Source organism: Podarcis filfolensis (genome assembly GCF_964270895.1).
Source record: "Podarcis filfolensis genome assembly, chromosome: 4".
Taxonomy (NCBI): domain Eukaryota; kingdom Metazoa; phylum Chordata; class Lepidosauria; order Squamata; family Lacertidae; genus Podarcis; species Podarcis filfolensis.
Window position 1 is genome coordinate 30,754,102 of NC_139607.1, and position 22,248 is coordinate 30,776,349.

At 42.8% G+C, this 22,248-nt stretch overlaps 1 protein-coding gene across 5 annotated transcripts in view; it reads right to left on the minus strand.

Annotated features, from left to right (window-relative positions):
* The window catches only part of NPAS2 (neuronal PAS domain protein 2), a 103,165-nt gene that overhangs the window by 50,300 nt on the left and 30,617 nt on the right, over positions 1–22,248 (minus strand). For 2 of the 5 annotated variants that reach the window (XM_083610595.1, XM_083610596.1), the window contains exon 1: positions 9,558–16,053. The exons of 2 other annotated variants lie outside the window; for them this stretch is intronic. In XM_083610595.1, coding sequence (XP_083466721.1) covers positions 9,558–9,904 — 347 coding nt within the window. In that variant the 5' untranslated portion in view covers positions 9,905–16,053. Of the gene's footprint in view, positions 1–9,260; positions 9,412–9,557; positions 16,054–22,248 lie in introns of those variants that run through there. One more of the 5 variants, XM_083610598.1, reaches the window with a different exon arrangement.

The window sequence follows — 22,248 nt, forward strand, 5'->3', positions numbered from 1 at the left end:
TTCGCCAGAAGCAGCTTAGTCATGCTGGCGACATGACCCGGAAGCTGTATGCCGGCTCCCTCGGCCAATAAAGCGAGATGAGCGCTGCAACCCCAGAGTCAGCCACGACTTGGACCTAATGGTCAGGGGTCCCTTTACCTTTACTTTTTACAATCAAATAAATAATATATTCAAAACCAAAAGGAAATACTTCAACATACAGCTTTAACAGTGCCCTTAGCCAGTGTCTTGTAAGGGGGCACTCAAGGGTACGCAGTACCGGCACTTCTTTTGTTGTTGTTGTTAAAAAGTGTGGCATTTACTGTAATGACTTCATGGTGAGTACCATTGTGATCCTCTTATGGAGGGGCTAGATTCTAGTCACATGCCTCGCCATGTGTCTGAGCACACTGCACACAGCCTTCCAAGCACACTTACGCACACAAATTGAGCCACTGCTCACCTCTGATACTTCAATGCATATGTTAACCACCCTTTTTTTACTTTGAAATATCTCAAGTCTATGTCCCAAAGCAGAGAGCCCCGAATAAAGTATGAAATAGTGCAGAGGCATTGCCAAAATTACTATTTCTGTAGAAAAACGTCAGGTTCAATGGAAGAAGTGGTTTTCCCTACAACTCAGAAGTATTTTTATTACTAGGAAGAGATCATCTGTCAAGATAACAACAGACAGTAATTAAGGTTCCTTAAAAATCACATCGGGAATTCCTGTGGTGTGTTCTTCTCCTTTGGGATGCTTCCCTATTATCCTCAGAATTACTGTCAGAATTACAGACTGGTTTGCTCTGAAGTTATTATCCCAGGTAGAGAAAAATACATGGGAAATGTTTATATCCAAATACTTAATCTACTTGAGGAATTGAGTTTACAGAAAAGAACCATGTGTCTCATAACAGGTGGCGAGAATGAATATGGTATCCATATCTGGCAGCCTTCAGAAAGACTATGTATTCTGACCTAATATTCCCACCCCCCATACTACCTACATATAAATGCTGCTGGCGAGGGTCCCTGTTGGTGGCAGCCCACAGTAAGCTTTGAAACAGGGCATTCTGGGGTCAGGAGGGGCTGAGCCAGCCCAGAATCCACTGGATGCCAGGCCAGCCCCACTGCTCTCATGCGACAAGATCGGGCCCAATTAGCACACTAACTCCAGGCTGGCACAGCAATTTCCCTGCCTTCCGCCTTCTGCTCTAGCCAGCATGAGCAGTAGGGCTCTGGATGAGGCCACGGTGGTCCCACTGCTTCCCGGCTGGGGTTTTGGATTGCAGCTCAAATCTCAAAGCATCAGAGAGTAAACTTTTGTTGACAGCATTTTTCTTGACAGAAAGACAGCTACAAACGAATTTTAAAAATGGCTTGCAAAACACGTGACGGGGGATTCTGAACAATCATATCTTGTGTTAAAAGCATGTGCAGACTGGTCACCCACCCACTGGGATTCAGCATGTTGGAGGCATGTCAGAGGAAGGCTGTGGATCTGCAGGATTCTAAGCCACCTCGTTGCCTGGACATGATCCTCCAATGACCATGAATTATACCAGCCCTAGAGATGGTGTCGTTGATTTCCAGCCAAGGGAAACCATGGAAGGGGAAAACGCTCCGGCAGAAAACAGGGATTAGGATTTGCTAACAGATCAACCACGGAACCACCACCTCAGGTTACGATTGCCTTGAAAAAGTAATAAAATTTATCCAGCAAAGAAAAATTGCCCAGGTTTTCTACCTATTTATTTATTATAATGCAGCAAAATCCACAGCTATCACCGAGCGGTTCAAATAAATGCTCTCTAGGGTGAACAGTAAGACTAGGGTGTTTCTTTTCATAGTCTGCACTCTAATAATATTATAAGGGCAAGCTAAATAATATCCTGTATAGGGACACACATTTGTCATTGTACTTTAACTTTTACAGTACATGTCTACTCATAACTAAGTCCCACTGAGCTCAATGGGGCATATTCCCAAGTAAGTAGGTAAAAGATTGTAACTGGGATGTCTTTTAGTTTTAAACTAGCACATGGTTTTGTTCTGTTTTTTAAAAATAAAGTTTTTATTAGTTTCCAAAGTACGTGCATTGCCTCTTTTTTCAGATTGTGTTTTCTACAGAGCAATTACATTTGTTGTGAGACATACTATCTATAAGGTTGGGGAAGAAAAGAGGGCGGTAGGGGGTAGAGTGGTAAAACTTATGTTCTTTTAGTGTATGTTTGGGGTTTTGTGTCAGCAGGGTAGGTCTCTTTCTATTTGCTTGTTATAGTTCCTTGGTAGTGAGAGAGGTTGGGGGTCTAGGGCATGGTTGGTTGTCTTTAGTTGGCTGCAGTGAGATTGGGGGGGTGTCAAGTTAGCCATACTGATTTGTATGCTGTGGGTGGATTCTTGTTATTTTGTTGGGCTGTGTATGTGATAAAAGGGGAGCCATATCGTATTGAAGGTGTCCTCTTCTATTTGTTCCCATGCCAGCTTCAGTCTATTGGTTAGCTTTTCCAGTAAGGTTGTTTCACACACAATTGGATACCAGTGGTCCATGTTTACTCCTGACAGGTCTCTCCAGTGTCTGGCAATGATGCTTCTGGCTGCTGAGAGGAGCTGGGTTATGAGCTCTTTATTCTGCAAGTGGGAATTATTATCTTAATAGTTTTCAGATGAACATTACTGAGATATATCATTGCAGCTTATCCATGAACTCTACACTATGAATTTTCACAAGACCGACGTGAATTCGTTAAAGAAGTAATTATGAAAACGGAAAGCATTAGACCCCTGTAACTTCAACACTTTCAAGGAAGGAATATTGTTAACGCTCGTCTATAGAAACGCACTCCTATTCGAGGAGCAACTACTATTAACCTCTCTAAGGATATAAAAGGTCCAATTATGAAAATATATCTATTTTTTCTTAATTTAAATTACTCATCATATAATTCTATATACATAAATGAGAATGTGATCTATAATATATTTATTTCTAAATGGAAATGGATATGGAAGACTAGTCAAGCAGCAGTGTGCAGCAAGGTCAATTCCATTGCTAAGATCATAAACAAAAAGGTGAGCAGAGGGATGGCCTTTTGTAAAATCTTGCAGTCTCCCAAAAAAGCCCACCCCCCTTCTTCTGAGCCAAAAAAAGTTCACTTTTCAGCTCAGCCCTATTAAAAAATCCCGACCTACTCACAACGAAATACAGATCCTTCCAAGCAGCCTGTGCAGATGCTTTTTGTAATACATCATGAAAGAAACATGACTCAGCATTACACAGAGACTGGCCCTTCATTTGCATATTTATTTATATAATACTTAAAGCAGCTTAAAAATGAACAGCTCAAGTGTGTTTCTATGCAGACACAAAACCAACTAAGGACATATCTGTTCTTCTGTTTTAGATCCAAGGTAAAACTTTTCCTTTTACAAAGAACAGGGATACAGGGAGATTCTTGCCCCCTTCAGATTTTTGACCAATGCACAGTGGTACCTCGGGTTAAGTACTTAATTCGTTCTGGAGATCTGTTCTTAACCTGAAACTGTTCTTAACCTGAAGCAGCACTTTAGCTAATGGGGCCTCCTGCTGCTGCCGCGCTGCCAGAGCACGATTTCTGTTCTCATCCTGAAGCAAAGTTCTTAACCCAAGATACTATTTCTGGGTTAGCGGAGTCTGTAACCTGAAGCGTATGTAACCCGAGGTACCACTGTATTCAGCGGCGTAGCTAGTTGCTCGGGTGCCTGGGAGGCGCACGCATCCTGCCGCCAGGGGCGGGGCAAGCTGCCCACGGGGGCGGGGTGAGCCAAGGCAGGGCGCGCTGTGTGGAGCCTCTCTGCAGCCCCCCCTCAACTGTAGGGCAGCTGAGGCAGTGGGCCGACGCAAGCCTGTGCTGCTCGAAAAAGCATCACAGAGCTTGCAGGCAGTCCGCCCACCGCCTCCCCCTCAGGAGAGACGCGTCGCTCAGGCACGCTGCAGGCCCTGCGGTGTGGTGCATAGTGCCCCCCGCCTCACCTAGCTACCAGTGGTGTAGGAAGGGGGGGGAGGAGGTTTTTTTTTAAAAAAAAAAGTGTTGTGAGCCCAATTTTTTATTAAAAAACCCCAACACATATTTTTGCCATTTTATCACCACCACCACCCCAGTAATGACACCAGGGGTGGTCCACAACCACCGCACCCTCCTTCCTATGCCACTGAATGTATTACCATGACAACAATGAACTGACATATGATGCAGCTGCTGCACTTACTTCACAAAATGTTAACTAGCCTTTTTGTTCAGGTTTCTGCTCACTAAACAAAACTCTCTTGGCTGAGTAATTAAATAATTCCAAATATTCCCAGCTCTTTAGCAGGAAATTTCAACTAACTTCAACGTAGTTTTAAGTAAAATAATGTTTGTAGCAAATAGGGAAATGCCAGGAAATCTCACCGGCTTAGTTCACATGCCACATTAAGCCATACTTAAAAAGCAATCTGTGGTTTAAAGTGAACATGCATCATACTGGTGCATGCTACTTGGAAAGCTCTTATTCCATTCCTGCCCCACTCATTCCAGGAATTAAGCTGGAATCTGGTGTGTCATGTAATCCAAACACAGGCGTGCAAACCAGGTCATTCTGTGATGCAGCAAGGAATCTCAAGGTTAGCTCGTTATTCTCAACTTGAAACTCTTAGCTCTTCCAAAATCGTAACATTAGACAAGCAATCGTGTTCTTCTAAGGCACTCTCACAAAGTTTGTTTCTGCCCATAACTTCTGCTGAATTTAGACCCTAATGGTCAAATTGTATACTGCAAGCAAAGAGCAAAAGCAAACAATATTTATTATTTATTTTAATAAAAGATTATACTTCTTTATATAATAATTAAAAAATCTCTAGGTAGCTTATACAGAAAAGCAATAAAAAATACAACAACGCTATTCAGATCGATTTACTTTAAATAAATAAAAACTATGGGAGGAAAATGAGATAGCAAACAATGCAAAACTATGTATCAAAATAAAACTGCACCAAGACCAGGAATGTTGGACTACATATCCCATCATCCTTGATCACTGGATGGGATCTATAGTCCAACACCTTCTGCAGGACCGCAGGTTTCCCAACCCTGACCAAGGTGCAACTAGATGTAAGAAAAGGAACAGATTGGTAGAGCATTCCAAACTACAGGAAGCCAGCACAAGTTACACTGCGGTTAAATTATGCCAGTATAATCTAGCCCTATCCCTAAACTCTGTTCAGCAACAGGGCTACTGCCAACTGAGCTGGCCTGAGCCTGGCAGGGGGGGAGACAATCCTTTAAAATAGTGATGATGTGACTGAGCTGAACACAATCTAGAGTAGTGGCAAGTGTCTCACTGTCCCATCCCACCAGACCCCCAGAACACCCTGGTCTTGGGTGAACTGGTTTCAGCTGAGCCAGGTGACCCCAAGCCCAACCACCTCCTATGGGGGCAGGCCTATGGATGTTGTTTGAATTATGGTGCTGGAGGAGACTCTTGAGAGTCCCATGGACTGCAAGAACATCAAACCTATCCATTCTGAAGGAAATCAGCCCTGAGTGCTCACTGGAAGGACAGAGCCTGAAGCTGAGGCTCCAATACTTTGGCCACCTCATGAGAAGAGAAGACTCCCTGGAAAAGACCCTGATGTTGGGAAAGATGGAGGGCACAAGGAGAAGGGGACGACAGAGGACGAGATGGTTGGACAGTGTTCTCGAAGCTACCAGCATGAGTTTGACCAAACTGCGGGAGGCAGTGAAAGACAGGAGTGCCTGGCGGGGTCTGGTCCATGGGGTCACGAAGAGTCGGACATGACTAAATGACTAAACAACAACGGATGTTGCAGCACTATGGCAATCTCCTTCGCCATACTTAACTTGTTTATGAATGAAATAGCTAAAAATGGGAAGCAGTACAGTAGTAACATTGTCACTTCTATATACCAATACATAAGTACATCAGTATATCACTCAGCACATAGGCTTCCATACTCTCTTTTTCTAAAGACGGTGAAAAATGTTTTGCTTTGTTTTTTTGTGGGGAACACCTGTGGGAACCCTAATTGTCGAGAGAGGAATAGAGAATACCCTTTGCATAGATAGTAGTTGCCTCTTACTGCGTGAAGGTATAGACAACTGCAAACTGCTATTTACAAAAGCACACTATTTAAAAATGACCCCTGAACATTTTGAAGCCTACATGTGTATAGAGCCTAAGAGTGTATAAAATACATTTTAAAGCATAATTATTCTATCTAGCGTGGCACAGAACTTCAAAGAACCAAAGATCTCTCTGTAAACTCTGCCCTTAATAAATGTGAGAGTACAAACAACTATTATATTACACAGAATATGTGCTAAAGGCAGAATTTTTTCCTACCTGTTCTATTTACAATGAGCTAGAGCATAGAAGACATATCTTTTTAAAAGTCATTTAAATTATTTCCCTCTTCATGCAGCAAAATACACATCTAGAGTCTAACTCCTCATTACAAAATGTTTAAAAATAATAATTTCAGAGCCTGAATTAATTTAAGCATTGCAGACAGAACTGTTCATGCTACGTTTTGTCTTCCGCACACATTATATGAAGGAGGAGATGATTTTCTTTAAAGCTCACAAAAAAAGGATTTGAAGGCTGTTCACAGTGTAAATAATAAGCATCCTGCATATTTTCAGACCTAGCTGTTACAGAGGACTTTTCCAATTGCTCTGTCAAACTGAACTTATTTTAAAACCCAAATATGTGCACCTTTCAAAGGCACATTACACATATGAGAACTGCAAAAAACTGTTATATTTTCCCCCTTTTCAACAAAACATACAGAAAACTCCAGACCACTGAAATACTGTAATGCTTCTTTAACTTTGGCACGGTGATCCCAAACATAGACAGGATTTATTTTCAATTATTCATGGTCTGCAGCTATTTCCCACCTCCATATGGGAACCTTTAGAAACATTTGTTTGTTTTTCTTGAGCCGATAAGGATGTAGATACGTATAGACAAGACAATCTAACACTGTAATAAAAACTAGTAATATCTGTGGACTTACCTACAATGTAACAATATAATAAATATCAACATGAAATCATGAATTTTAAAGGAAAACTTATTAAGCATTATCTTATACAAATATCTTATAACATACTTTACAGTACTGTAAAGTATATTGTAAGACATTTTTACAATCCTTGCCTCACAGCCACCCAGCCTTGCCCTGCCTCAGTATTTAACCTCTCTGTGACTACAGCCTCTGTCTCTAACCCTCAGTTTCTGCTTGATGACAGCAATTTATATAAAAGCTTCTGAAGTGAGGAGAACATAAGTGCTTCACCTGTTGGCTATTCAAGCATACCCAAAGTAGCCCAGAAGCTATAGCAACCATAAGCTGAAAATACATGAAGATGGTTTTGTTTTTGTTTTTTTAACTGAATCATTTTATTGACAGGTGTACTTAAAAAAAAAAGAGCCTTCCCTGTCAGAGGCAAATGCAACAAAATGCAAAGTTGCATACTGTCATAGTATTGGCAAGTAACAAGAGATTGCATGTGCACTGTCCTTTCAGAAATGTTGTTTTGGAAATAAAGAATTCTCAGAATCTACAACACCCGAAATGCATTTCTAGAATATCAAATAAACTGTCATTGGTAAATGTAATGCAAAGTCAATACTACTCACATTTCAAGCCCCACCCCCAACAGCTGGATGTTTTGGGTGTCCTCTATAAGGTATGGTTGGAGATGGTTTTACCACACATATCTGTAAATGCCTGAGCTGGTCATCATACAAAGAAACACAATGGGACAATAACATAATTTGGCCAAATCCACTGCTGCGATGCAGGATTGTCTCTTAGTAACAGAGATCCATTTGCTTTTGGAAAGGATTAATCCTTATTCCTTAATATTAACCCCCTGAAACAATGTTAACATATATTCTTTCAGAACAATTACACAGGCCTAGGCCAAAATGAAACAGACAGCCTTTATTTAGAACACACCATTTCCAGAGCCAGTCATAGATCCAAGCACTAAGGCAAAGGTAAAGGACCCCTGGACAGTTAAGTCCAGTCAAAGGCGACTATAGGTTTGGGCACTCATGTCGCTTTCAGGCCAAGGGAGCCGGCATTTGTCCGCAGACAGCTTTCCGGGTCATGTGGCCAGCATGACTAAACCGCTGCTGGTGCAACAGGACACCATGACGGAAACCAGAGTGCACAGAAATGCCGTTTACCTTCCCAACGCAGCAGTATCTATTTATCTACTCGCACTGGTGTGCTTTCGAACTGCTAGGTTGCCAGGAGCTGGGACAGAGAAATGGGAGCTCACCCCGATTTGAACCGCCAACCTTCTGATCAGCAAGCCCAAGAAGTTCAGTGGTTTAGACCACAGCGCCACCCGCGATCCAAACACTATTTAGCTTCCAAGGAGTCAATGTACGATGAGAGCTAAGAATTAGGAACCAAGAAGTCTTTCCCTCAACTGTAATCTCTGCCACAGACTCACTGAGTGCTCATGTCTCAGGCTTCCACTGACAACATGATACACCAATATTGGCCTACCTTCCAGTACTGTTGTTAGGACTGCCGAGATAATATATGGGAAACACAAAAAGATATATACATACAGTGGTACCTCTGGTTACGTACTTAATTCGTTCTGGAGGTCCGTTCTTAACCTGAAACTGTTCTTAACTAGAGGCGTGCTTTCGCTAATGGGGCCTCTTGCTGCCGCTGCACTGCCAGCACATGATTTCTGTTCTCATCCTGAAACAAAGTTCTTAACCCAAGGTACTATTTTTGGGTAAGCGGAGTCTGTAACCTGAAGTGTATGTAACCTGAAGCGTATGTAACCCGAGGTACCACTGTATGTATGTATTATGATGATCTTTCTTAAAAACTTACACTGAGGTGTTATTTTTAAAAGACCATGATGCACAAAATTAACCCTCACAGCCTCAGGCCATTTTCACAACTGCATTTTAAAATCACCTCTCAGCCTCACTGCGTTGTTTGTGGAACATAGATCTGTAGAGTCGGGAGGGACCATGAGGATCATCTAGCACAGTGTACCCATTTGAATACTATTCATATGATTTCTTTTTATTTATTTTTTTAAAAAAGAGTTGTATTTAATTCAAAGTGTGTTCTGGCCAACGTGGGAATTACATCTGAATTGCAGCTGCCAGGAAAAAAACACAACCGAATTCACAGCCACTGGTGAAAATTAGCCTGACTCAGCACCCCTCAAGAATTACCAGCATCAATTTGCCTGTACCATTGACTTGGCGAAGCAACTTTATCAGCTTTAAGGTGCTATTCTCTGTGTATGTGTCTGTCTCATGCACGACCCTCGATTTCGGCGCGCGACAGAGGGGGGCCAAGTTGCCAGGCCAGCTCCTCCCATGCCCTTGCACCTGACTTGAGCTGCCGCCACCTGTGCGCGCGCGCGCCCCCCTGGAAAGAAAGCGAGGGCGCCCCCCAACGCTCGCCGCGCGAAGAGGCGGCCGGAGTGACCCGCTGCTCTTGCTGTTTATCTGTGTCACTGTGTCAGGCGCCACCTGCTTGGGCTTACCTGAAGTGCCTGTACTGGGAGAGGTGGGCGCGCGCCGCCAGCACGCGCCAGATGCTGCTGCTGCTGCAGCTGCTGCTGCTGCTGTCCGCGGTGGCGACCTGTGCGCGCGGGTTGCCGCCGCTGCAGAGCTTGCTACGGCGGCCACTTTCTCCGTGGCCGTCGCCGCTGCTGCTCTTCCACTCGTGCCAGAGGTCTCCGGACCAAGTCTCCGTGGCGCACGCCAAAGCGGCGGGAGAAGGCGGCTGCGGCTCCGGTTCTCGACCGGGGCTCCTGCTGCTGCTGCTGCTGCTGCTGCTGCTAGCGGCGGTGTCTCTGCTGTTGTGGCACCTCCGCCGGCTGTATCTCATGGTGTGAGGGGAGACTCCGCATGCCGGGCTCCCGCTTCCCCCTCAGCGCCGGCCCAGCCTCGAGACTGGCGGGAAAAGCGGCTCGGCAAAGGCGCGAAAGCGGCCGGGAGCCTCCAGAGGAGGGAGACGCAAGCGGAGGGCGCCTGGGTAGCTGCTAGCGCGGGCTTCTCTTGGGGCATGAAGTTGCGAGCGCGCCGGCTCCAGCGAGGGCTCCCTGGGCGGGAAGTTGCTGCCCCGGGGGCAAGAGCGGGGCATCCTCCCCAGCAGCGCCTCATCCGCGCCCGCTCCCAGCCGAGAGTGGGCGGGGGGGGGGAGTCGCTGGGGCGCCGCTCGGCGGCTTCCGGCGCCCCTCAGACCATCGGGGGAGCCCTGCTCGCGCTCCCTCGCCGGCGTCTCCAGTGAGAGTAGGAAGCGTGCGCTTCCCGATTTAGTAGGGCGGGGAGCAGGGGAGGTCCCTGCTGCTGCCGCTGCTGTTGGAGAGAGAGAGAAATAAACCAGGCTCTTTAGCAAAAGGAGAGCGGGAGTCGCCGGTGAGCAGCAGCAGCAGCTCCGAGCCAAGCTGCGAAATGGGTCAGGGAGGTGGAATGGGACTCTCGGGTCGCCGCCTCCCGTCCTCGCACCCAGCCTTCCTCCCCCACTTTCGGAAAAAGTGGGTGGGCTTAGATTTTTGGAGGGGGGGTAGGGAAAGAGAGAGAGAGAGAGAAAGCTTGTGGCGGGGGGAGAGAAAAAGCGGTCCCTCCTCTTGTTTTTGCACAAGTGCAGGAAATGTTCCACTGACCTACATATTTTAGCAAACATTATACGTGACCTGCCCCCACCCCCACCCGAGTCTGGGAGGAAGAGGAGGAGACATGGGAGGACCTAAAAGGAAAAAAAGAATTTGGCCCTTAGAGTGAGATCGGAGGGAAGGTAGGTTGTCGTTTCTATAACAAACTAGAACTTGGGTGTGTGCATGTGTGTAGCATATATCTCCGTCTCTCTATATAGTTAAATAGACAGACTGCACGACGCGCATATTGAGGATCAAATAAGTATAGTGGCCATTGCATCAGGCATTCTTAATCCTGGCCGTGTGCTGCACAGTACGGTGCTTTCTCACTTCTGCTGTTTGGGTGTTCGGCAACCAGCCAGTGCCACCTAATGCCATAACATCTGTTTCAGGAGATTGCTTAAATGTGTTTAGATATCTGAAGTGAACACTTGCTGAAAGACTGTATAAGCTTTTTTCCAGGAAAGCCTATGAATGGCTAGTACAATCCTGGACACACCTGAACCGGCTAATGCAGGTTAAATGAAACATACTTGGATGTCAAGTATGCCTCTGTGGATGCTTCTGTTTTAGATTTTGAATGTTCATGCATTAAAAAAAAAAATCAAAGGATTCCCAAACTCATATTTCAAATTTGTGGTGTTTAAGTTTTGATTGACTTATATGTTACTAAGTCCCTGTGCATCAATTCTCTAACGTGACAAAAACCTCAAGCTGCACTATATTTATCTGATTTTAGATGGCAAATATCCCCCCAAAGCACACAAGCAATATGTGTGCTTCTTTTTCCTTATGGGAAAAGATTTGTTCATTGTAGATTGCATCAAGTCTTAGTCATGCTCAGACCATCAATGGACTTAAGTCCAATGAGTCTATTCTCAGCATGACCCATTGGATTCAGTGCTGGCATCACACCCATTCAGTATTGCAGGATTTGATCTTTGACTTCCAGGTCCTGAAGGTCCGTTGACCAAGTTTTGATAGCTGCTGGCATCAGGCCTTCCAATATTGGACAGTAAGATATTTAGCTATTAAGGGAGCTTGAATGAGACATGATGTAACCTCCCTCACATAGATAGTTATATGGGTTGTCTTCAATGGACCTAAGCTAGTCATAGAGCCATTAGTTTCTATAGGGGTAGACTGAGTAAAAGTTATTTGAATACAACCCTATGAGGGAGATTCAACTCACAAGTCTTGTCAGTGGAAACCCTGCACAGGGAGTTCCATTTGTGCAATGGGCTTTCCCCTTTCTCTCCGCTTGCACCCCACAAATTGGTTCAGAGCAGCGGCTGGGAGAAGCCCCAGAACAGCGCATAGACGGAGGCGAGGAGAGTTTCATCTGAGAAGCTTGCCTTGATGGAACAATCAACATAGCTCGACACAATTCCACCCTGTGTCTTCAAATTAAGTTAAGAGATGAAAATCTGAAGGCTAAATAAAATATTAATATAATTCTGCCCTATATTTCACCACATTAGAACTATAATAGGACAAGTCCTAGTATATGAGATAAGAGTTCCACCAGGCGTAGCATCTATCCAGCTGGAGGTGTTATCTGCAAGCCCAAGCCCATGGATTAGTGTGAACTATAATTAGTAGGCAGACTGATGTTTACCCATATCACCTGTAGCCAGAAACCCAGTTCAGTTCTGATTGTTCTTATTTTTATTAGATGCTTGACAAACATACAGGCAGTCAATGAAATGTCATGGTCTGGTCTACAGGCGATCGTAGTCCCAGCTGAGGATGTCAGGACCAGGGGCAGGATGGCGGGTTGGGAGCAGGAACGAGAGTCCAGAAGCCAAGGTCCCAGGATCAGGAAGCAAGAAGCCAAACGCAGCCAGGCAGGAACCGTATTTCTGTGGCAAAGAGCTGAAGGAAAATGCTGACCTTATATCCCTTCCCGGCTCTTGCCACCAGGTGCAGTGAGTTACCAAGCAGCCTCACCTGTGCAGCCGCGCCTTGCCTCTCCAGAACAAACTTAGGAAGGCCCCAGTCCTGCAAAGCCTTACTGGTCACAGGGCCTGGCTCCTGCATGCACTCCTGACATGAAAGGAAATCTGGACATGCAAACAGGTGGCACTAATGATGTGATGTTCATTTTGCAATTACTCTGAACAGCAGGCTGTTGTTAACATATCTGCAGCTATAATACTATTGCCACCATATACATGGCTCCACGGGGAAGGGCATAGTGGCAAACTAGACCAGGTCCATGTCCAGCAGGGACTTATTCCAATGGGACTTTCTCCCAAGTAAGTGTGTATAGGATTACTGACACAATTCAAGAAGCCATTTGTTCAGAAATGGAGCCTCCTTTTCGAAACATGCCTCAACTGAAGTTAATGGATGGGGTGTTGCTGTTTATTCCAGTAGGAGCCATGACAAGGCAGAAAACGACTTGGTGCTACTCAAAGCATAAGGTTATATGATGCCACACTCTCAGACCTATTTTGTGGGGCAAATAGGGCAGTTGATATATTTCTCACCTGCATTATTGTGTCCAACACTCCTTTTGGAAACTAATATATGATACAAATAAATTTAGTAGAAGCTGTATCATTTTAGGCTTACAACCTAAGTGGGCGGGTTGTTTTGTACACATTGTTTAGTTAATGATGTTTAATTATTTCTTTCACCAGTTCATAAGTTGCTGTTCACCACTGTGAAGTGTTTGGTTTTTTTAACCCTTGCTTTTAGAATGCTGACTGTAATCAGAATCAGATTAAACCCACAAAACACAAACACAAATCTCCTTTCTTCATTTGGCTGTGGCTCAACTTTTTTTTTCTTTATTGGAAATTACAAACAATGATTAAATTATCCTTTGGCACACTAAAATAAATGCCTGAGGGTATAAAGCATGAGGTTAAACAGGAGTGGAATAAAACTTTTTGTGTGGTGCCTGATGAAATTTTCCATGTGTTGCACAACAAATAAAATGTAATTTATTCCTATTGTGGCAAGTATGGCCGCAAAAGTGCATGGAGTACTATTCACAGGCAAAACTAGCCAGATCCAGAGGCAAAAATGGGCAGATCAACAGATAACAGAGTAAATCAAACCCACTAGGATTTGATAAAAGAGTTTGGATTTGTCTGATTTTTGGCTTTCCTGACTTAGCCAAAGCTACACTGGCATAAATCGTTCACCCCAACTGAACTGGAGATATGCTTGGGGCATAAGCCCCTCACCCCAGCTCTGCCGGGACTCAATTGGAAGTTAAGCTGTATTCCTAAACCTGGGCCTGTGTATGAACACAGATGCACAGATGATATAGTGACTTGGGATCTGAGCTGGCACAGTTCATCACAACAGCAAACAGCTACACAACCAGGGTTTTCTCTACCAGGATAGCACTGTAGACAAATGAGACCAATCTGACAGAACCTGAGATGTCTAGGTAATTTGCTGGGCTAGAGACAAACAAAAGCTCAAATGCCTTTTCAGCTTTGCTAAGTCTGTTTTGCAAACGCAAAAAGCACTAGTGAGGCTGTCAAAAACAAGGCACAGATTTGCCTCCAGGGAGATGAGTTATGTTGAGGCAGCCTACTTTATGAAGGCCAGTGGAGTTACCAGTTAAAAAAATAAAGAGGTGTCTTTTTTGGGGTTTTTTAATGTTACAGGAGCAAGCATTTTCTCCCTTTAAGCTTGAGATAATGTGTTTTTAACACGATCATCTTGCTCATTGTTTCCCAGTTAATTAATCAAAAAATCAATTACAAGCTAAAAAGGTGATTCTGTTATAATAATGGCATTATAACACATCTTTTACCTTATGTTTAGCAACATGATATAAATACACAAAAGGTGCCATGTTATTATTAGCTTTTCTGAAATCAGAGATCAAGCACTCCATTATCAGTGGGAAGAACCTATATTAGAACCAATCTTTTTTCTTTTCCAAAGTTGGCCGGTTGCATACTGAACACAGCCTAGGGCACCCTGCCATTCAAATCAAGAACAAGTTAACCTACCTAACTGGTAAATCTAGTCTCATTTGGGGAGATCAAATACTCATAATGAAAGAGTCTCTGCATTGTTGTCCCTGCCTTCTAGAATAAGGCTTCACATACTTGACAATATAAAGCTGCACTTGTGAAATGCCACACCTTTGTTTAACTTGGGCTGCCCCCAGACTGCTTGTGTTTTGTGGGAGGGATTCAGTCGCATACTGGAAATATAGGTTTACGCAATTCATGTGGATTAAAGAGCTTTGTTGCCAAAATAAAAAATAAAATAAAAATCCACTTTTTAAGGAAACAGCAATGCAAAAGCTTCTTGGAGTTCAGAAAGTGATGGAGGGCACTAGGGGGCATTGATGCATGCTAGGGACTTTCTTGCTGAAAGTTCAGTCTTTTAAGCCATTATGCTATTTTAGATATCATATACTAGGGTAGATGATTTTCCTTTCTCCCCAATTCAGAGATATAAAATCTGAAAGAGCGGAACTTTGTCTTCCCTGTTCAACAGTTGGATGGTAGGGAGGAGGTGGCAGAATATGTGTTTTGACTGATTTATCCTCCCAATAGATAAAAGGAATACTCTGTGTAGCAACTCACATATCGCTGAATCAGCACAATCCAACCTGCTTAAAACAAGATAATCATTCCATCCCAGTAGCCAATTGTGCTTGCTGTGGGATGGCATGGCTGTAACATCTGTAATGCATTTAGGTTGCCATGGAACACTTACCATTGGGAGGCTCTTATCTAGATAAAGGTAAAGAACTCCTGGGCGGTTAAGTTCAGTCAAACGTGACTGTGGGGTGTGGCACTCATCTCGCTTTTTAGGCTGAGGGAGCCGGCCTTTGTCCGCAGACAGCTTTCCGGGTCATGTCGCCAGCGTGACTAAACCGCTTCTGGTGCAACGGAACACCGTGACGGAAACCAGAGCACACAGGAACGCCATTTACCTTCCTGCCACACCTATTTATCTACTCACACTGGTATGCTTTCAAACTGCTAGGTGGGCAGAAACTGGGACACAGCAACTGGAAGCTTGCCCCGCCATGCGGATTAGAACTGCTGACCTTACAATCAGCAAGCCCAAGAAGCTCAATGGGTTTAGATTACAGCGCCACCCATCATAACTTGTAGCCCTTCATACGTTGGATTTCAACTACCATAAGTCCCAGCCCAATGGTCACAGATAATGGGAGTTGCAGTCAGCAACGTCTGGAGGTGCACAGATGATCCACCACTTTTCTAGAGCCTCCCCATAAGTAACACTAATATTTATTTATTTATATTTATTTGACACCACTTGTATACCACCTGATTTCAATTTAAATCTAAATGTTACAATATGTACATTGAGTCCTTTAGTGGGCAAATCAATTAACATAACCTTCTGTGCTGCACTCAAAAAACCTTACATAGAAAGAAGATTCAGCTGTGGGGGGAACGACGACTACCCTGTTTTCTAGATCTGAAAAGATCAGTGGAAGTGCTTTCCCCTTGAATTCAGCCTTGGCTCCTTTGTGAATTTGTAACTCTTAATTATGGCGTGTAGAACAAAGCATTTGTTAAGTAAATTAATATGAAACAGCCCTGCTCTTACAGGCATCAAGAGATTCACAGTATACATTTTGGTTTTTAGTTTTTCATAGGACAAGGGATCCATCTTCCCCGATATTGCCACTTGACATTCAAGGCTTGAATGGCCCAAACAATCATCCAGATCTATGTATAGCAAGTGTTCTTGTTCAATTGCTTTTTAAACAAAAGGACATCTCAAGCACTTGAACTGCAGGGTACAGTGTGTTTTCAGCACAGAACTGTTGTGTGTTCTGATTCTTGAATGATACACTACAGGAGGAGGAAGGCAGGTACAGCTCACACTGCCGTGTTCGTGCAAATGTTTAACCACAAACGTGACAGAAGTGTACAAAATATTCACTAGATTTTGAAATCTGGCAAATGTCCAGGGCTTGCTTGTTGAGAGAAAGCTTCACTGGAGGAGAGGGCCCAAACTGTCTACGATGCAAGGAACATGCATGTTTCTGAGTACGTAAAAAGCAACTGTGCAAAAGCCTCAGAACCGTGGGGTGGGATTGAAAAATAACCGTTTTGGTTTTTTTCTCTCCCTGCCAGTGCTCCTGACCCCACTTTCTGAAGCTGCTATTACCATTTCAAAGGAAGCTCCATTGAAATCTACATTTGTCAGGTGCTGAGCATAATGTAGGCTCGCCATCTCTTTGTTCCTGGAAGAGATGCTGTGTCTTCAACAGGTAACAAAAGATGGAACTTCAAACAGGTGGTGTAGTGAGGATCTCTACCCATTGTGAAATCCCCTAAATCTTATACAGTTTTGATCAGACACTGCACCACACAGTAGCAGGTCTACCTGCTGATTAGATAAGGTCTCAGAATGAGCTTTTTTTCTTTAAGATGCAAAGAAGACTGTGAAGAAAAGGCATGCTGAGCTGAAGTTTTATTCCAATGAAAGCATGCTTAGATTAGGGGTAGTGAACTTTTTTCAGCCAGAGGGCCACATGCCAGAGACAAAAGTGGGCAGAACATTGCACTGGACATTGCACATTCTGCTGATGGGATGTGGGTTTGCATTGTAAAAACAGCTCTTTTTGCTGGGGATTGGACTAGATTAACCTTGGGGTCACTTGCAACTCTACAATTCCATGATTATCGTGTCTAGATGTGTCATTAAATGTGTCTTGGCATTGAAGTTATCATGTATGTGCAGATAACATCAGCAAGAAGGATACAGTGGTACCTCAGGTTACATACGCTTCAGGTTACAGACTCCACTAACCCAGAAATATTACCTTGGGTTAAGAACTTTGCTTCAGGATGAGAACAGAAATCGTGCTGCAGGAGGCCCCATTAGCTAAAGTGGTGCTTCAGGTTAAGAACAGTTTTAGATTAAGAACAGACCTCCAGAATGAATTAAGTTCTTAACCCAAGGTACCACTGTATTTATGAAGGACACAGCAGGCATGGAGAGGCAATTTAACCATTTCCTCGCATGCTGCAGCCCTAAGGACTATTGCTCTTCTGAGGTCAATTCTTAATTTGCTTTGGAGAGAGCCTCCTCTGTTAACATTTGGATTTCCTACCAATGCAAATAGCAATTTCAAAGGGGTGGTTTTCGTAAGGACCACAACAGGTGTGGAAAGGGTTGAACTCTCCATCTGCTGTGGCCCTGATTATTATCAATTGATGCTATTTGCATTTAAAACAACAGCAGCACGCCAGCACACTGGATGCAAAGATACATTTAACACCACATCTAGCTTGCCCTTAGAAATGCTTGTAAGGAAAAAGAAAAAGAAAACCTTTTGGAGCAGCACTATAATCTCCATCTGTTACTGCTATTCAGAGACTGTACATAAGATGAGTTATTTCCACTATGCTAACACATATATCTGTCTGACCAGCAGCTTAATTTTAGCACGTATTCTGTAAAAGTGTTCCATTTATCTCTTTATTTATTTGATATAAAAATTCTGTCAATGCTCTACTTCTGCCTGTGTCTCCATCTGTTCATGAAGATCCACAAATACCATTTGGACACAATTTCAGATGCAATGTTCAGAGCTGGACTATATCAGTACTTGACATCCTGATCTGATGTATATTGTTTCAGTCTGAATCACTAGCGGGAACAAGCAGGCACAACAGGTCAATCAGTAAAACAGACAGTTGGCCCACCTGTATCTTCTCAAAAACTAGCAACTATTTAGTAAACTAGGAACAATTGAAAGAGCATGTATGCACAACGGCAGCATCAACCTCAGAACATCTGTGGGTCCTTGTGTTTTGGTTCAGGCTGAGACTAATAATGGCAATTGAACTGATTTTCAGGGTCAGCTCAGCCTCTACAGCTCCCTGTTCCATTAGCAAACTCTTGTCTGTTTCCTGCATTATACAGTAACAAGTATACACTTGAAAGGGAAGTGTACACCCAAAAAAGCATACTAAGGGATTCTTACAGCTATGGAAAACAGAAGAGTAGATCACAATATACAGAACAGCAACACAACAGAAGTCTGCCAAAACAGCAAAAACATAACAAAAAGGACTTACTGTTGATAAGTGTTAGCCTTAGAAAAAATCCCATTGTGTGGGAATCCTTAAAATCATAGAGTTTACAAAATGTGGTTGCCAATTCCACACACTTAACAAACAAAGCATAAGTCTTTGGAGATCTCTGGGGCACAAGCTACGTGAATGAATCTTCCCTGAATAGGAGTTCCAAGTTTGCAAGTAGTTGCTTCCCATTGCTTGCCTTCCTCCCATAGAGTACAGATGACATTGAACTTGGATTGTCATAAGACCATAAGAAAAGCCCTGCCCAATCAGGACAAAGGTCCACCTGATCTAGCATCCTGTTCTCACAGTGATGCCTAGGGGATATTTGCAAGCAGGACCTGAAGGCAATAGTATTTTCTTCACTTGTGACTTCCAGCAACTGGCACACAGAGTCACACTGTTTCTGGCACTGGGGGTAGAACATAGCCATTGATAACCCTATCCTACATGAATTTGTATAATCCTCTTGTCAGAGTTGTACTGTGCTGAAGCCTTCTGTATTGTGTCACAGCATATAAAGATAAATCTGCAGGCAGATTTCAGTGTAATAGTTTTGGACGCATGGCACATCTCTATTAGGTATTTGGCATTAAAATATTATTATTATTATTATTATTATTAGTTGTATACCAACCTATACCTGCAGGTCTCAGGGCAGTTCACAGGATAAAATCACAATATAAAACCACAAAATGCATAATCAAAATAAAAACAAAAGCAACCCAATAACGCACACCCCCAAATATATTTTGTTTTTTTTTTTTTTACTAATCTTTTTATTGATATTTTGGAAACGACATCAAACAATACAAAAAAGAAAAAAGACTGAAAAGAAAAAAAAAGCAAACAAACAAACAAACAACAACAACAAACAACGCCTATAAACATAAAACAGACAAACCAACATAACATCACTCAATTGACTTCCTTCCATCTCGGTTTAGGCAAAATAAACTCATCGCTTATCTGCAGATTGTATTATATCAGCTCTTTACATCGCAGGTTTTAGATTCCGCCCACTGTGATTTTGGTAATACCTAGATTGATTTCAATGTAACTTAGAAATTTATTCCAGTCGTTCGTAAACTTAACGATTTTTTGATGCCTAATTTTTTGTGACATTCTAGCTAATTCTATATACTCATATAATTTCATTTGCCATTCTCTAATGGTGGGGATATTGGAAGTTTTCCAGTTTTGCGCTAACAAAATCCTGGCGGCCACCATTGCATATTGAAAGAATGTTTGATCTTCATTTTTGATCTCCTCTCCGATCATACCTAAAAGGAACGCTTCAGGTTTTTTGGGGAAGGTGTATTTCAGTATTCTTTTTAATTCATCGTAAATTTGTCCCCAAAATCTTTTCACTTCGTCACAGGTCCACCACATGTGAAAGAAATTACCCTCTTTAGTTTTACATTTCCAGCATGTGCTGTCTCCGGTCTTATACATCTTCCCCAGTTTTGCCGGGGTGATGTACCAACGATACATCATTTTCTCCATGTTTTCTCGGAGAGCAGCACATGCTGTGAACTTCATACCTTTCTTCCAAAGTTTTACCCATCTGTCAAACTCCAGATTATATCCAAGGTCTCTGGCCCATTTGACCATGACTCCTTTCACCTCTTCATCTTTAGTATCCCAGTCTAACAGTTGGTTATACATTTTGGATAAAAGTTTAGTATTACTTTCTAAGATTTCCACCTGGTACCTGGACTTTTTTTCACTCATTCCTATTTTTTTATGATCGTACCATAACGCATTAATTTGGTGAAATTGTATCCATCCAGTTAATTTATCCTTTAGCTCTTCGTACGGTCTAATTTTCCACCCTCTTTCTGATTTAACTAGGAGATCTTCGTATGTCCATCTTTCACATTCCAGATTTAACTTTTTTATTGTTAAGATATCAATTGGTGAAAGCCACCAAGGGGTGTCTCTTTCAATCAGCTTTTTGTTCCTGTTCCAAACTTCTAATAACGAGCCTCTAATGATATGATTAGAGAAGCCTCTATGGATCTTTCCTTTATCATGCCACAAATAAGCATGCCAGCCGAATCTAATGTCAAATCCCTCTAGATCCAACAAATCCGTGTTTTTTTAAATGGCCCATTCTTTTATCCAACAAAGACACGCGGCCTCATAATAAAGTTTTAAGTTCGGAACTGCAAAACCCCCTCTTTCTCTTAGATCCGTGAGGAGTTTGAATTTAATTCTTGCCCTTTTCCCTTGCCATATAAATTTAGCTAAAGTTCTTTGCCAATTCTTAAAACATGCCGTACCTCTAATTACCGGGATATTCTGGAATAAAAACAGTAGTCTCGGAAGAATGCTCATCTTAATCGCGGCCATCCTTCCTGTCCAGGACAATTTTAACCTATTCCAAGTATCTAAGTCTTTCTTAATTTCTCTCCAGACCTTAGTGTAGTTATCCTCCACTAAATTTATATTTTTCGGGGAGATCCATATTCCCAGGTATTTTACCTTTTTCACCACTTTAATACCTGTTTTTAGTTCTAGCTGGTTTTTTACATCTTCGGCCAAATTTTTTGTTAAGATCTTAGTTTTTATTTTATTTAACTTAAACCCAGACAATTTACCGAATTCCTCTAATAACTCCAGGGCATTACTGGCACTTTCTATTGGGTCCTCTAAAGACAATACCAAATCATCGGCGTAAGCCTTTAATTTATATTCTTTTTCTCCAATTCTTATACCTCTTATTTTTGGTGTTTTCCTTATTTTATTTGCGATTATTTCCAAAACCATAATAAATAGAAGGGGAGCCCCCAAATATATTTTGAAGGGGCATTGGATGACATCAGCTGTTTCAGAATAATGATGGGGTAAACGGTGTTCTCCCTCCACCTCCCCATAGCTCCTTTCCTGTTTCTTTCAGCTGTTGATATTTCTAGAGCACATTGCCAGAATGTGGTACTAAGGCTATGAAGATTATCTTTGATGACAAGACAAGTGATAGAGCAACTATTCTAGTGCTTGTTGGGTATTCTGAAAGCTCAGTAAATAACTTTAGGCTTCGGCTACTTTGTCAGCCTACTTTGTCAGATGTGTGAAGTGCTATCCTCAATTGGCAGGTGTGTGTGTGTGTGTGTGTGTGTGTGTGTGTGTGTGTGTAAGGGGGTGGGGAACTTAATGTCACATTTCCTCCTGGGCAACCAGTCATGGACAGAGCCAGAGGCAAATGTGAACAGGACAACAAATGTAAATCTGACCCTTATATAGTAGGCTAGTTTCTGCACAAACACCGCTCTCCAACCTCCATCCAGACAAGCAAGAGGTATTATCAGAGCTTTAGGAGACTTTTCTCCAAGGCAAATATGATCAAGGAGGGTGTGAAGAAGGGCCAGTGAGGGATGTTGCTGAGGAGAGTTTGTGGCCACATAGACAGGAGCCTGCCTGATATCAATGGGCAGTGTAAGTGTTGCCACACCAAAGGATAAATTTCTTGCAAAATTCAAACGTGGCACTTCTAAAAATGCCGGTTCTACAGATTTAAG